The 18,210-nt window shown below is 36.6% G+C and overlaps 1 protein-coding gene across 1 annotated transcript in view; it reads left to right on the top strand.

The window, feature by feature from the left end:
• Window positions 1-18,210, top strand: part of LOC140156785 (protein sel-1 homolog 1-like) — a 243,091-nt gene that overhangs the window by 215,845 nt on the left and 9,036 nt on the right. The window contains exon 18 of the mRNA XM_072179767.1: window positions 13,992-14,120. Coding sequence (XP_072035868.1) covers window positions 13,992-14,120 — 129 coding nt within the window. The remainder of the gene's footprint in view (window positions 1-13,991; window positions 14,121-18,210) is intronic.

Here is an 18,210-nt window from a genome sequence, read left to right as displayed (position 1 = left end):
CAAATGAGGCTGATATCAGGAAATTGAATTTAAAGAAGACATCATCATGATCATGGCAGGGTAAAGAGGGGCTTGTGTTGGATGCAGCTGTAGCAAACTTGGCCAAAATCAATGGAACATCATATACAACGGTTAATGAACTGGCTAGCTGACTGATAGTGTAAAATATAGCGTTCTTTATAGGAAGTGATTGAAAAGTTCTTGCCCTCCCCCCAAAAACAATATTTAAGTATAATCATTTAAAAATAGGATTATAGATTCAGGATTGTGTAAATTTAAGAGTATATGTTCCCACATTGTGCTTTTAGGATGGGGTAATTGAGAGTACTCTCCTCCTGTGGCTTCACTCGCATACTAAAGTGGTACCCATGCTTGTCACAGCATCTCAAAATTCAACCCTAAATGGTGTATTCAGAGGTAGCAAATTTCACCCCTGATTGGGGTAAGATATTAGAAATTTTACTCCCTAAATGCGCAACACATTAAAACAGACCCCTAAATGGTGTAATGTGTAGTGTACTAAATGACAATTTTGAGTACTAATAAAGAGAAATCCGGTAGAACTGCATTTTCTTTGTTTTGGTTTATTACTTTTTTTAGAAACTAATAGATAATTCAGACCGGGAAATCAGATGACACATGGACAAATACTCTGCGAATAAGTGACCCTTAACGTTGAAGACTGGTTGAAATTCCAACCCTAAACCTTAAAAAGTACCTCTTTTCCTGAAGAAGTCATCGACGCCAGTGAGTCAAAATTTGACCACTTTTACATTTGTGGTGAGCAAGCATATAAATAATATCCCAAGTGAACCCACAAGAGTATTCTGTCCTTAGGAGAGGATGTTAAGCCCGGTTAAGCCATTGGTTCCATGTACGAAAACTGCATCTAGACACATATTTTGTCAGTCAGAAGTATGTTAACCCATGTAAAAGAATTGTGACAGGACCTGCAGAATTGTCAATTCATATTCATAACACCAAATTGGGATTCTTCAAAACTTTAAGAAGGGTTGTCATTAGATGACAGTTGAAATGCAGTGTAACTGAGCATTTTGTGATAAAATCTTCTGTGAACTGTTATGTGCATGAATGAAATATGACTGTGGTGTGATTTGATCCAAACCAGCCAAAGGAATTATGTAATATTGAGAGACACAGGCAAATATGTAGAGCAAAAAACTATCAAATACATAAGGAAATTGGTGTTGTAACAGCTCCTATTACTTTGCAATGAAGTATGATAAGAATTTATGGATTTTAGCAAAAAGTAAAAATTGGGTTGCTGTGCAATTTTATGATGATATTAGATCAGATTGGTCTTTTCCATTTGAAATCCATCTGGAACTGATCTGGATACTTTACTCCCATTAAGCAGGTTACTGCATCACATCAGAGGATGACCTTTAGTTGTTTGAGACTTTTGAGTAACTAGGTTTATTGTGGGGTACCAGTTGATGCATCCCACAACATCAATCTTAGGGGGCATATGATTTCAACTGGAGTAGCCCACTGTGTCGCATATAAGTTTCATATTCTTCACTCCAAAATAATAATACACATGAACTAGAATTATTTCATGGCATTTCCTGCAACTCAAAATGACATCCATAGTTCAACATCCGTAGTTCAGCAGCCAAGAATTCAACCATGAATGAGTGATACACTACTTGGCATCTGTAATGTGTTCTGCTCAGTAGGCAATGAAACAGTTAAGCTGGGCAGTTAAGTTGCTGAATATTAGTTTCTTTCCAAACTTAACTCACTTAAAGAACCACCAAATTAAAACAAAGCATGATTTTGCCTGTTTGTACTTGTTTTTAATGTGGCATTCAAACATAGACATGCAAATTTTGGCCACATGCACTTTGCTGGGCACCTAAGAAGGTAAAAGATGTGTAAATAGGAATTGAAATGATCTCACTAGAGAGAACAATGAACCTTGTGTGGTTGTCAATGGTGTTGAATTCCAGATTGTGGTTGCAGTGAGCTCATCTATACATGGTTTCATCTTGAAGGATGTTCAAATGTTCTTGCTTTGACCATATTTTGGAAGCTAAAAGTTATTTATTTGCTCAATTATTTTTTACATGGCTTAAGTTGGGATGTGAGTAAAATAATTTTAAACTCATTTGAGTGAGGGCCTGGCCCATAGGTAGAAAAACAAAATGGGTATAATGTAGTGACATCCTGGTTTAGTCCTATTTAGGAAATTGTGCTAAGCATTAAAAAAAAAAGTAATGCTGTGACACTGCCATTGTCATCCAAAAGGTAATTTCTTTGGATCCTCTGCTTGTCCACTTTCAAGGATAATCTTGGGGTCTGTTGGCCCTGTTCGACCCAGACCCACAGTGAGCATTGCCAGTGGGCTAACAGGGTTTGCACTTGATGTATTAAAATTTACTTAGCTTCTGTAGTAGTTGACCAGTCATTACCAAATAGTAAGAAGAGAAGTCTGTTAATCACCATTGTAGTTGAGAAGTCTGTTCATCAACAAGGGTAGTTGAGAAGTCTGTTCATCACAAGGGTAGTTAACAAATCTGTTGTCACAAGGGTATATAGTTGAGAAGTCTGTTCATCACAATTGTAGTTGAGAAGTCTGTTCATCAACAAGGGTAATTGAGAAGTCTGTTGATCACAAGGGTAGTTAAAAAGTCTGTTGATCACAAGGATAGTTTAGAAGTCTGTTCATCACAATTGTAGTTGAGAAGTCTGATCAACAAGGGTAGTTGAGAAGTCTGTTGATCATAAGGGTAGTTGAGAAGTCTGTTGATCACAAGGGCAGTTGAGAATACTGTTTATCTGATCAATTTTAAGTAGAAATGTGTGGATATTGATGCTTCTTTAATATTTGAGAGTTTGTGAAGTTGAAGAATGGAGAGTCTGACAAGTTAGCCAATTGAGCATTTAGATTGGCTCTTGATTATAGAGACATGAGATATCGTGCACCTGCCACCATCCGTTTAACTGTCTGTATTCCAGACATGGAAATCCCTTATGTTTAATTGACAGTGGTGTCTTTTGGAGAGATGGTAAAGACTAACTTTTGCTTTCATGAGTTTTGTTCAATTTTGATTTGGACAGGGAAAAATTATAAATTTATTCATTATCATGGTTTTAATATTAGAACATGTAAGTCGTAGACTTCATTATGTTACATCTAATCCTGGGGTAATTGAACACCCTTCATTTCCAGACATTGTAGTTAGGGGAAAAAGTTCACTTTGGTGACCACTCTCTGGCTAGTAAGGTTTGACGATTGATTCGACTTCTATGGACCATTTAGAAAAAAATAGCCACCATGTCCCTCGCGAAAATCCCGGCATTTTTCGCTAGAGGTTAAAATCAAAATGGCGGCCACCACCATTTTGAAAATTTAAGTTTTGAACCAGAGCACCTATAATCATGCACAAAGACACTTTTTCGGATATGTCGAGTACAAGGATTCCGATTCTGACATTAGTTTGACATTACGGCATTATTTTCACCAGAAATCCAAGATGGTGGCGGCACCATCTTGAAAAATTAGTTTTGAACAAGAGGACCTTAAATTGTGTACAAAGACACTTTTTGGATAGTCGACCACAAGGATTTCAAATTTGACATTACTTTGACATTACGAACTCATATTTACCCAGAAATCCAAGATGGTGGCACTTGGTATCATCTTGAAAAAATAATTTTGAACCAGATTACCTAAAATCGTGTACAAAGACACTTTTTCCGATAAGTCGACCCCAAGAAATCCGAATCTGACATTAATTTGGCGTTACAAAATAATTTTGCCCAGAAATCCAAGATGGCCCCATTTGGTAGAGCGTAAATGTGATTTTTGAATGAGAGCAGAAGCATAAGTGTGTCATTTCTGCCTTATCTGGGGTTCATGTCTCTTATATGGGGTTTCAACTGCCTTATCTTGGGTTTACATCCCTTATCTAGGGATAAGGCGCCTTATCTGTGGTTTAGACGGCCTTATCCTGGGTTTACGTTCCTTACCTGTGGCTAAGATGCCTTAATCTTAGCATATCGCAGTCTACCCCCAGATAAGGCATATAAACCCCAGATGATGCGCTGTAACCCCAGATAAGCGACGAGACCCCAGATAAAGCAGTCTAAACTCCAAATAAGGCGCCTTAACTCTAAATAAGGAACATAAACCCCAGAAAAGGCATCTAAACCCCACATAAGGTGCCTTAACACTAGATAAGGGTTGTTAACCCCAGATAAAGGTCGTAAACCTCAGATAAGGCATCTAAACCCAAGATAAGGCGCCTTAACCCCAGATAAGAGACGTAAACTCAGATATGGCAGTCTAAACCCCAGATAAGGCGCCGTCTGGGGTTTACTTCTCTTATATTAGGTTTATGTTCCTTATTTATGGTTAAGGCGCTTTATTTGGGGTTGGGACTGGTTTATCTGAGGTGTACGTCCCTTATCTGGGGTTACGGCGCCTTATCGGGGTTTAAACTGTCATATCTGAGTTTACGTCTCTTATCTGGGGTTAAGGCGCCTTATCTTGGGTTTAGATGTCTTATCTGAGGTTTACGACCCTTATCTGGGGTTAACGACCCGTATCTAGAGTTTGGGCACCTTATGTGGGGTTTAGATGCCTTATCTTAGGTTTATGTTCCTCATTTAGGGTTAAAGCGCCTTATTTGGGGTTAGACTGCTTTATCGGTGGTCTACGTCCCTTATCTGGGGGTACGGCGCATTATCTGGGGTTTAGATGCCTTATCTGGGTTTAGACTGCGATATGCTAAGTTTAAGGCATCTTAGCCACAGGTAAGGAACGTAAACCCAGGATAAGGCCGTCTAAACCACAGGTAAGGCGCCTTATCCCTAGATAAGGGATGTAAACCCAAGATAAGGCAGTTTAAACCCCATATAAGGGACATGAACCCCAGATAAGGCGGAAATGACACATTTATGCTTCTGCTTTCATTCACAAATCACATTTACGCTCTACCAAATGGGGGCCATCTTGGATTTTTGGGCAAAAATTATTTTGTAACGTCAAAATAATGTCAGATTCGGATTTCTTGCGGTCGACTTAAAAAAAAAAGTGTCTTTGTACACGATTTTAGGTAATCTGGTTCAAAACTTATTTTTTTCAAGATGATACCAAGGCCACCATCTTGGATTTCTGGGTAAATATGAGTTCGTAATGTCAAATTTGAAATCCTTGTGGTCGACTTATCCAAAAAAGTGTCTTTGTACACAATTTTAGGTCCTCTTGTTCAAAACTAAATTTTTCAAGATGGTGCCGCCACCATCTTGGATTTCTGGGTGAAAATGATGCCGTAATGTCAAACTAATGTCAGAATCGGAATCCTTGTACTCGAAAAATCCAAAAAAGTGTCTTTGTGCATGATTATAGGTGCTCTGGTTCAAAACTTAAATTTTCAAAATGGTGGTGGCGGCCATTTTGGATTTTGGCCTCTAGCGAAAAATGCCGGGATTTTCGCGAGGGACATGGTGGCTATTTTTTTCTAAATGGTCCATAGAAGTTTAATCAATCGTCAAACCTTACTAGCCAGAGAGTGGTCACCAAAGTGAACTTTTCCCCCTAACTATTGAGTGAAATAATATATTGTTTTGCCAGACATTCCTGAATAAACTGTAATAAAAGTAGAACATTTATTAAGTTGTGTTGCATTTTTTTAATTTTGAAGATTAGTTATGTATTATATTGGAATAAGGATGAAAACATTATTCTTCACATATTATTGAAAGGTTTCTATTTGAATAGGAATGATTAAATGTTGGACATATTTGCTCTTTATTGGTATAGGCTTTTGTACACCAATGTAGGTCAGAGTGTGGCCCCAATAGAGGCAACCAGATAAGACTGGTGTGAATCAATTCAAATCTAGTTTTAGTTCAACTTAGTGTTGTCATGGGTACCTGTACTCATTTAACTTACTTGGAATTTTACAGAATTATAGTGCAAGTCTGCACAATTCAAAAGTAGTGAAGTAATGTAACTGTTACATTGTGAATTGTCATGTGCCAAGTCTGGTAGTGCTCGTGGTCATTTAGGTATAGTTTTGAAGCAATAGTGTGTTTATACTGTAAGCTTTCCTATCATTTTGATTGTGGTTCAAGAGCATGATGCAGTTGATATAATGATAATCGGATGACACACATAATACTTTGCAGGTAAATTTTAGCTCAGCTCATTCTGTTTGTCTGATATCTAGCTTGCATGTTACAGTCCTGCACGAAAAACTTCCAACATACACACTACCAGGGCTTGAATTTCAGGGAGGCCACCAAGGCCATTGTCTGTCCTTTTTCAGTTTTGACCTTGGTGCCTCAGATCTTTGTCAACTGATCAATGCATCTTCATCACTTGTTGGCCTTGGTGCCCTTCTTTGTCTTTATCCACTGGCCTTGAAAATGGGTGCCCCAACAATTACTGCTCATGTTCCATTGGTAGCTGTAAGATAATATGTGGTCCCAGTCTTAAATCAATTCTGTTTAAATCTGGAATGAACCCATCCTATGGATGACCACAATATGATGTTAGGGTTGATGTAAGATGAGATATAGGACATAGATGAGCCTTGTGAGCTCTTGTGTATGTTGAAGTGCCTTGATTCAATTCAGGGTGTGTTCGGTGGTGTCAAATAATGCATTGTGGCTATATAGTGGTAGTATTTTGCCTGTTGGATGAAGCTGTCAGTAACATCTAATGATGACTGTGTTTGATTCCAAATAAAACCACATTTCATTTTCACATTTTATCTCCATTTTATGGAAATATTCATTTTACGTCGTATATGCCAGAAGTCCAACAATATCAAATTCTTACCACAAAACATAAATAATACCAAAGAAAGCAGGTTATATTAATTTTTGGATGCTTTGCACACATTTCTTTAATTCAAAGGATATCTGTGATATATGTGCCTGCAGAATTTTAAGGACTACGTATATTTACCCGAAACATAAGACCGGTATCTGGCCTGTAACAGCTCACAGAGGATTTTGGTCATGGTTTCAAGTAACATGCAAGTTACTTCGTTCTGGACTTAGCTAAACAAAAACTGGACTATACTAAATATGAGCATTTTCTTCAATAGTATATCATTACAGCACATAATACACTGTTTGGTTCATTTACAAAGTTAGATATATTATTATTACACTGCAATTCTTCATATGTGACCAGCTCCAACAAAACCTGGAACAAGTCGCCAGACATGTTTTTGAGTTAAGGCCTTTAAAGATGGCATTCCCATTAAAATAAATCAAATTTTGGAATTCTTAATTTCATTGTATTTGACTGTGGGACTAAGTGGACTTTCAAATCCATGAAAGTACTTATTAAAAAGAGATTTATTTAATCAATAATTAACAGTTGAACTATGCTAATCCCTAATCAATCCTGTGTAAGGCAGGAAACTAATTAGCCCATTACTCAGAATAGCAATTTGGCAAAAATATCCATATCTTGAAAGTATTCATGCTATGTATATAATTTTGGTATTATTTTAAAGCTTATTGTCTAGTGCTTACATTTTTATTCAAATCATGAAATGTCAAAAATATGACTTGTTCCTGGTTTTGTCAGAACGGGTCACATATGAGCATTTTCTTCAATAGTATATCATTACAGCAGATATACATTGCTTGGGCCATTTACGAAGTCAGGCACTATAATTTTCATATTATCATGTTAGTCATTATTTGACTGATTGATTTGATAAGTACATACTAATAAAATAGCTCATCACATAGTACAACAGTTGCTTTTCTTGTACCAGCTGCTAAAAATGTGCAATTTAGTGTTAATGATATCATTGGTGGGGAGTAATTTAAATAGATTGCATGTGGCCGATGATGGAAAACATGTCCGAGTTCAAGAACAAGACTGAGAGAGCAGGCTGAGATCATCAAATTACATACAGACATACACTTGAGTTTTTATAAAATCAACATTTCATCTGATCACAGCACTCTTGTTTGTATAGATATCAGAATTGCTCCACAAATGCAGCCTTCCTGCCATTAATGTCTGTACTTAGATAGTGACTATCAGGGAGGTAAATAACATGTTAACTGGGTGGGCATTTGCCCACCCAGTAAATTATTTTGCCCACCCAGTAAATTCAACTTGCCCATTGCCCAAAAGTGCCCACCCAGTAAATTATTTTGCCCACTAAAATTGGGCACCATATAATAATTTCCTCTAATTTTACTGCTATTTTCCACGTAGGAATACTGGTGAGTGATAATTAGTACAGTATACGATTTTTAAGTACCCAGAGTGAAATATAATATGGTATACAATTATTTTTCTTGAAAGTTGCTACATGAATATGCTAAAAATTGGCAGAAGATGCATTTAGGGAGATTGTAATATGTCCACTTTTACATCAAAGCCAAATTGTACACAAAAACAGGTCTATATTTCCTGAAAATCCAAACGCCTGGATGCCATTAATTGTCGCTGCCCACCCAGTAAATTATTTTTCATTATTTGAGGGCAAAAATAAATTAAATTGCCCACCCAGTAAATTATCCTTATTTACCTCCCTGGTGACTATCCAACAGTCAGGGTTTAACACTGTACTGGTTTTGTTTTCTGTACACAGGATTGACAGCTTAATATCCCCTCTGAATGATGGAGTACTATCATGGTTTATTTATCCAATACCACTGTTCATAAACGCATTGATAAATGTCATAAGAGCAGAAGTTACCCATTAAATTGAATTCTCCCTAATTGATACCCAAGCAAATCCTCATCTCTGGCATTGAACCCAAGACCTCACCTCATGCACCAGAGGTTGGTACCCTAATCAAGGTATTACCTAGCTGGGGGTTTACAACCCCCCATGCTAGGTATTCTAATGCTATCCGATTCTGCTTTCTTCTGGCAACAAACTTCAAAATGCTTCTCCTCCTACTTTATACACCCTACAATTACGTAACTTGCACATATGTATTGGCTATATCCAGTGCCCATAGGGTGCAAACAGAATTGGGGTCTAAGGTCATTAAGGGGGCATTACCGGTATATAACCAAATACCTTCAAAATGCTTCTTCTGCCACATATTACATAGCACAATGACGTCACTTATACATGTGCATCAGCTTTACCCTGTGCCCATACCTTGCACACAGAATTGGGGTCAAAGGTCATTAAGGGGGTATTACCGGTATATAACCAAATACCTTCAAAATGCTTCTTCTGCCACATATTACATAGCACAATGACGTCACTTACACATGTGCATCAGCTTTACCCAGTGCCTATACTTGGCACACAGAATTGGGGTCAAAGGTCATTAAGGGGGTAAAATCTTACAATTGCCTTATCTCGACATCTGTAAGGGGTGTGGGGCTCAAACTCTGTGACAACAGACTTAATGACCAGGGGAATATTTTGGAACACTTTGCAGGGGTCATGTCAAAGGTTAACTGGGGTCAAATCATATAATTTCATTTTCTGGATATCTGTATGGGGTATGGGGCTCAAACTCAGTGACAACAAATGTCATGAACAAGGGACCAGTTTGCAGGGGTCAGGTCAAAGGTCATGCAGAGGCCAAATTTTCGAAATGCATTTTCTGGACATCTGTAAGGGGTACGGGGCTCAAACTCTGTGACAACAAAAGTACTGACCAGGGGAACACTTTGGAACGCTGTGCAGGGAGGGGTTAGGTCAAAGGTTATCTGGGTCAAATCGTAATTTAATTTTCTGCACATCTGTAAGGAGTATGGGACTCAAACTCTGTGACAACAAACCTCGGGACCAGGGGAACATTTTTGGAACATTTTGCAGGGGTCAGATACCTTCAAAACACCAACATGCCCCAGCTAGGTTTGTGGTCTATGACCACCATTTGCCACTAGTTCATTTTGTTGGGCTGTTCCAGTTGAAATCCACACTACCCCTGTGGAAGATTTTGGAAATATCTTCCACAGGGGGAATATGTTTTTCAAATGTAATTGGTCAGAGCTCATCATTTTGAAACCCATACTCCCTCTGTATTATGGCTTTACCTATATCTTCCACAACAGTAGTGAGTATTTCAAATGGAAGTTACCCAATTGTCTATTCTATTTGAAACTCATACTCCCTCTGTGGAAGACTTTAGCTAAATCTTCCAAAGGGGTAGTGTGGATTTGAAATGGAATAGCCCAATATGTGTATTGTCCATCTCCATTGACATAAAGTATTGCTATATCAAATGCAATCTTGCTATACACAGGCTGTGGGCTCTTTTAACTAATCCAGTACTAGTATTACTTTGATTTGAAAAGTAGACATTTTAAATAGGCTACTTCTTAAATATACATCTCTATTTTCGTTCATTCAAATTCAGACTGGATGACATCTTCAACATCAGTGTATAGAATATACAAAGATATTGCTTTTCTTGTAGAAAGTAAATTGGTGGAATAGAAAATCAGAATTAAAAAATGTAGTCAGCCAGCACCCAGTGGCAATTAATTTGATGTCAAATTAACTAGGGGAAACTGCCTGCTTGGCTGTTTGCACCGACTGTGTACATGAAATGATCCGAGATCATTTAATCATAGGTGCTCTCTTTATTGCTGCAGCTGTTCAGGACAAACCATGTTTTATTCAGCCAACTTTTATGCATGGCCAGTTGGATATGGATATGTTGGCGACAAATTTAGCAGAACGAAATTCAGGTTTTAAATAAATTGGCTCAAGGTTATACATACATCTCTGACAATTTTCATCATTATAACCTGCTCATGTTCCTCTCCCCATTTTAATGTCAAAATTAGGTGAAAAATACTATTTAAATGGAGTTCCCAATGTAATGCAATATTTATAACTATTATTTGTAACCATTAGAGCTGCAAATATCATGTTGTTGGTATGCAGCTTAAGACAATGTTTGCTGATGACACCAAGCTTTTCACAACTGTTGAAATGCAGAATGCAGATGAACTTCAAAGTGACATGGACATGCTGCATACAACCACTACACTGTTCAAATTACATTGTTGAATTTGCAAGAGCTTACACACAGACATTTGGTCTATGTTAACTTAAGCATGTTAAGCAATTTTGCAACAGGTCTTTTAAACTTCTGAGAATATAAAAAGTCATTCTATTGAGAGTGATATACAGGTCTATCATAAGGACTTGTGCTATTTTCAATATTAAGATGTGGGCCAGATAAGGAGACACTATAGTTCAGTGTCTCTATAATTGGATGGTGAAATGCTGATGGAAGACTTTGATATACCATAATTTTATTTTAGTGTAATAGAAGTTGTAGGATTTGATCTGACAAGATAAGACTAGAAATGGAATAACATGCAATAATAAATTTAAGCACATCTTAATACCATAACATAGCGTTAAAGCACACATCACGCAAACACTGTACACACTTGGAACCAGTTTATATCGCATTCTTATAATAGGCTTCAATTGCTACAAGTACCATCCGATCAGAGTGGCAGTTCTTGAGAATTGATTATTTCTATGTTGCTGCTATTTTCATATTCTTGAATACCGTACAACAAACAGGGGGCAGCAAGTCATTTTGCTTGATCACATCACATTATGTCTTTACTCCATGTTCAACAGCACCTCTTCTTCTTCCTATATACGTGCATACCTCAATAATGAGTATTGTCGCATGGGCTTAACATGCAAAGTTTACCTATGTACGATCCTGGAACCTAGGATTGATTGCAGATATCAGAATATTTCCTATATATTCCATCACATTGGGAATACAAAATAAGAAAAAAATATAAATTCAAACATTTGCATCAGTAGTACAAATGGGGAAAATCCATTTGTATAGTTTGATGATTAAATCACAAAACTAATCTCTTGTCATCCATCCTGAGATATGATTATTTTGTGTTCTTAATAAGAACAATGAACGTGGGGGCATAACTACTTTGATAATCACTCATTCAGGTTGAGCTACTAATTACTCATTTTGCTTGATCGTACCATAAAAGTCCTTACTGTGTGTTCAACAAGGCCTCCTATTCCATCATAAAAGGGAATAATAAAAAAATCTTCATATGTAGCCATCAATAATTCAAATAGGGAGTTAGTTAAATGATTAATCGAATCATATTCATATCAATTCTTTACTCTATGTTAAACAACGCTTTCTATTTCATCACATTGGGGAATAAAAATATAATTGTGATTGTCCATGTGCTGTAATGTCTGCATGTTCACTTTTTGAGATATCGGACAGGCAACGTTTCCTCAAAATAAGCTTTACATACAGGGCGTCGCTAGACCAATATGATTCGGGGGGTGTACAGTATGGTTTGCCGACGTAAATTTTTTGTAATTTGTTGACCCAAATTTTTTTTAGCCAGGACGGCGCTCAGAAATCTAAAAAGTGTGGGGGGGGGGTAGGAGTCCAAAAAATTTTCAAAATATTTTTTTTTAACTAGTAACTACTATACCATTCACAGTAGGTCTATTACGTTACAACAACACAATTTCAGTAACACATTATTCTGTTATATCGCTATCACAATTTGCCGCCAATCAAACATACCTTTGACTACATTTGCCGACAGTCACATCGTTTTGCCGACAGCAGTCAAATTTTGCCGACAAAATTGTGTATCGGGGGGTGTCACACCCCCCCCCATACCCCCCCTCTAGCGGCGGCCCTGTTTACATACACATATTACATATCCCTGTTGCTTATTTGCAAGGCAGTAAAAATCAGTAAAGAAAGTTGGGAAATCCTTTTTTTTTCTATCATTTTTTGAGAGGTTCAAAACAAGCTCTGCCATCAATACAGCCCATTCGTGGTGGATGATCATAATTATACAAATATAAACATTGATGATAAAATCTAGAGCTAGCCCCGTTCACAAACCGTGACGCCTCTCAAAAAGTGAGCGAAGCGAGCACAGTGTTATTGTTGGAATATCTTGGATCATCGAAGGTATCAGAATACAGCACAGAGCCTGTGCTAGATAAAATCACAAAACTAAGCTCTTCTTACCCTTGCTTCCTGAGATATGATTTTTTATGCTCTTTAGTAGAACATGGGGCGTATTTCGAACTACTTTGATAATCACTCGAAATCAGTTTCCGCTACAAGCAGCGAGTCATTTTGCTTGATCACATCACATCGATTCTTTACTCTTTGTTTGTTTAAAGACGTTTCCTTTTCCATCACATGGGGGAATAAAAAAAATAATAAAAACATACAAATGCAAACATATGCCATCAGTAAGTAGGGATAAGCTATTGTGTATTTAGCGGATTAGATCACAAAACTCATAAGCCCTTGTTATAGATAATACCTGATGGTATCATGTTCATGTTCCAAATTTAGACACATTTTCAGGAAATAGGATAGTCATCATATTGCTATATATTTCTTCAAAAAAGCTAATTCCTTGCATCTCAAATTTTCTTTCCACTTTGTTAACTTTACCTCCCACTTTGTTAACTTTCCCTTCCACTGTGTGTTAAAGAAAGTAGACAACCTATAGCCTAGTACTTAAATTAATAGTTTGTGATGCTTCTGGTGAGATGTCACAAAACAATTCTGGAAATAAAATATATTGATATTAATCTGTGAAGTTATAAGGCCTACCAATTATGAGCTGATCAAACTATGTATAAGCTTGGGTAGTTGTGACAACAGGTGCAACTGAGTACTAAAGAAATATTAACATATTGACAAATGTCTTCCCTGAATCACATTTGCCTAGTTGATGCATGGAGTACCCAAGAGGGCAGTATTCAATTTGGGTAAAATCCGGCAAATTCAAATGACATTATCCACTTCATGCAGTGCCATGTGTTTTGTGTGATGTTTTAATGGTCAAGGATCTTCTATCTAAGATTAAGTTTCCTTGTTATCATTGTTTTTTATAGATCTGATTGTTATGTCATCAATAATAATCTGAATATTTTAACCGTAACTTGAACATCAACATTCAGTATTATATAACTCCATATAACATTCAATTTCTGTTCTTTGTCTCACTCCAGGATATCCACCTTGCTAAGAGATACTATGACATGGCAGCCGAGACCAGCTCTGATGCCTATGTACCTGTTATGCTTGCCTTAGCCAAACTTGGCGTCTTATTTGCATGGGAATATTTTGAAGACTTTACGGTAAGTGCACTTTTCATATCTATCAAGCAGGCCGTAGCAAATGGGGTGTCCTAGACACATATCGTCAGCCTGCTACGATAATTGCTTAAGTCATTTTTTGTCATTTTGAGAACAAAGTTCAGAATATGGTTCAAGCATGCATTTAAACATACTTATTTTGGGCTATTCCAGTTGAAATCCTACATCCCCCTATGGAAGACCTGACCTTACACTCCCATACAGGGGGTGAAGATTTCAAATGGTACTGACCATTTAGGTAACCCTGTTTGAAATTCCACATGGAAGATTAGGGTCTTCCATAGGGGTGTAGGTATTTCGATTGGAATTGCCCATTCCAAATTTTGAAACTACCCGCTGCTGTAAGTAGCAAGTTGCGGTTGTTGCAGGTCAGTTTATATGTTGCCAACGACAATATATTAAGCTCTACACTTTAAAGCCCTGCTTCACATATAATAATCCTCCATGAATAAGGGCTGAATATATTTATAATTCTAAAAAATCTTACAAGCCATCAGAGTTACATTTGTATGTTACAGGAAGGTCTTAAAGTTGTTGGAGATTTCAAATTATTAAGTAGCCACCTTTGATATAGCGGAATAGATTATCTGGGATTTGTAGGTATATAATCTTAATCATTGAATTGTATACATGAACCACAGTGCCCTTGTATATGAAAAAAAGTGTGTTCATTAAAATTTAAAGTCAAGTGGGTCTGTTATTGTGAATTATTTTCAAAAGTCCATTAAAGATTGATGATAAGGTTTTAATTGCATTTGTATGAAATGCTATTGCTGGGAAATCTTTAAATATGTATCACAGTAGTTAATACATACTATTGTGTGTACATCATGAGAGGTGTATTATGTTCAAGCGCGGCAAACAAAAAAAAAGTTTCGTAAGAGTTTCAAAGGTGTGCAAAGGTTGCCAGAAAAAGGTTGCCAGAAATTTGATATATATCATGTGTGTATTTGAGGGCTAGCATGCATGTCTTCAATTTTGTAAAGTATGGGAATGTTTATTTTACTCATTTATAGATGAAATGATAGTAACAGGAGTTCACAAACCTATTAGAATTGTATAGTTAGTGGGTAGATGACTTGAACATACATATACAGTGAAAATGACTGTCGGTAGTTGGTTTCCCTTTTTTGAACCACACTGTATTTAATATTTCCCTTTCATTGGTCTAATGTTTGTCTTAGGAACTCATATGTATGTAAATCAGATTTGTTTTATAGCTGATTTTCTCTTCGCCTGACCACTAGCCATGCTTTGAGAAACCAGCCCTTAGATAATGGGCTCCTCATGAAATTAAATCCATTCAAACTAAAGTAGGTTTACATTATGTGTTATCTTGTCCTGTCCTATATTTGTGTATTGTATGCAGTAACAACAGTATATGTAATCAAATAATCAAAACAAACTTAAGGGGAGCCTGTGGCTTTGTTATCCTGAACATTTTCTTGTTTTATATAATATTACATTATGGTGAAGTCATGAAGCAAAATAAGCCCAGTGTCTGTGAAATTTTACTTTCAGCTATGTCAAAAAGTAGCGCACAATTTACTTAGCTTGTTTTTTATTGTTTTGCTGTAGCATAATATTGGCGATATCTCCAGAATCTAGTCTAGTTCCAATTTTTCAGGATTCTCGTCAGTAAAGATAGCATTAAAATAAACTAGAAATTGATGATGAAGATTGAAAATGGATTTTACCCAACGTCTGAGTCATTTAGTGTTTACAACACATTATGTACATAAATCAGGGTTTTCTTCTTTGCATTGCTTTTCTGATGAAACAAAAGAGGAAGGCAAATGACCGAATGTTCACATTTTTCATTTGCATATGATCTTGATAACATCAGTAATTGTGTGCTGCCTTCGGGCTCAAATAGGTCATGTCCACATTATGGCTTAAACCTTAAGATTTGTTGGTAGCATAAGATATAGGTTTACAAGACTAACAAAATGCACTCTAACCAAATAAATTAGACTTAAATTAACTGGATTGTCACACATGGAGACCAAAAAGTGTATCTCTGTTATTTATTGGCAAAAGTAGAATTATTGACATGTTTACTAGGCATGTGGTGAAATAATCCAGAGTTACTCTAATTTGCACTCCAAACTATGCAGTTACTCCACAGATAATAATAGGGATAGTACGGTAACAGCACTTCCTCAAGGGTTCCACCTATACTAGTGCACTAGAATGCTCAAATCTACCACCAGTCCACCAATGACTTGGGCTTATTGTAGGATTATCCTGTGGGGTAAGGCCGAACATTGAACCTCAAAGAGATAACAATGGTCATGAACCAAAGGTTCCTAATCCACAAGGATTTCTAGTTTTTGCTCTTGTGAATAATTTTTGGTGATTTGTTCATGTGGTATTTCTGCCAAACCATTCTGATTGCAATCAATAACTTTGTAACTGGATGTAGTGACGTAGCTTTGCATACAGGCAAAATACCAAGTTAGTAAAATCTTAAGATGATGTTTGTGTGAACATACTCGATAATCACTGTAGAGATTGTTAGATTTTATCCCAGTGTATCAAAGGGTATTATTGATGTATGTCTCTCATGAAATCATAATGAATATTTGAAGTTCATTGGGAGTTTATTCTGATCATTTTATTATTGAGTGTTTTAACAATTTAGCAGTGAAGGGGCTGTCATAGTGTTGCAAAGTGGTCATGTTATACAGGCTGAATGGAAGCAAGTAAAACCTGAGGTTTGAGATTTCAACAGTTATTTGTTCAGTTTGCAGACATGTGGTCACCAGTTTTACACGGTTTACATTTGTAGGGATGAGGGTGTTGATGGGAGCTTATTTGGGTCAGATTATAACAATGTGTGTCATGTGTCATCCACATCCACACATTTCCCAAACACTGTGTAAATCAGTAATTGTTAGTAAAAATCTGCATAATACATAACCAGATTTATTCAGTATTTTGTCCACATAAACGAGTACTACTATTGCAGTATATAAGGCCCTAAAGATATCGATTTCCACAACCAAAAATAAGGATAGTTAATTTAAGATGCATCTCTCAGTGAAAGACTTGGTTACCCAAAATGACCATAGATATATTCTCTCCTGTTACTTCAATTTGTAATTACACCTCATTTGTTTACTTGTACACTAGTCTGTCATAGCGCTGGCTCAGATCTGACTAACCCTCCCTGACACCAAATCTAAATGCAGCATTCTTCTCTAACGCTGTTATGCCTGCTGAGAGCACACACATTTACAGGCATCACAATCTGAGGAACTGAGCCAAACTCAGCACATCATTCGTAATAATCTGAAAATTAATTTTAGTTACAAAGCAACCAGGCAAAATACTGATCAATTTAGTAATATTTTTTAAATTAAATTTTGAATGATTTGATACTTTATCTAACAACTTATTATTCATAATGTAGAAGCAAGAATTGTTTTTGCTTGTAACAGTTTTGCTCCTTGGCATCCAGAATATCAGACTATTACAGGGTGTATCAAAATGATTGGTACTCATCAATTTGGATGTATATACAAAAGCCTGCCTCTTCCAAATACAACATTGGATACTCTTGAAATGTCCAGAATGTGTAGTTTATGACTTGTTGTACAATTAATATACAAATTATTTGGATCTGGTGTTGAATTTTGACAGGTCAGGCTCATCCATTATCAATGAAAACTGATGGGTACCAATCATTTTGATACACCCTGTACAATGGATTGAAAGATCAAAAAATGCCATAATTTTGTTTCAGTATTATAAAATCAAAAATAGATTGATTTGTTCAATCACTTTCTATGATAGCAATAGGTTGAATCCCATAAATGGAAAACATCTTGACACAAAACCAGCATTAAGCTTTCAGACTGACAGGTTTTGTAAAAAGAACAAACAATATTGGACATATCTAATATCTTGTTGCCAGACTCCTATTGGTATCATTGACCACTGCAGGGCTACAAAGAACCAATAATCGCTATAATGGATATCCAACTAGTTTGCCTCGCATGGCTACAAAGAACCACTAACCGCGCAATATGGATATCCAACTCAAAAAAAGTATCAATATCTACCAAAA

Source organism: Amphiura filiformis, chromosome 1 (genome assembly GCF_039555335.1).
Source record: "Amphiura filiformis chromosome 1, Afil_fr2py, whole genome shotgun sequence".
NCBI lineage: Eukaryota > Metazoa > Echinodermata > Ophiuroidea > Amphilepidida > Amphiuridae > Amphiura > Amphiura filiformis.
The sequence above is the reverse complement of the archived record's forward strand: the minus strand, read 5'-3'. Positions and strand labels throughout refer to the sequence as shown.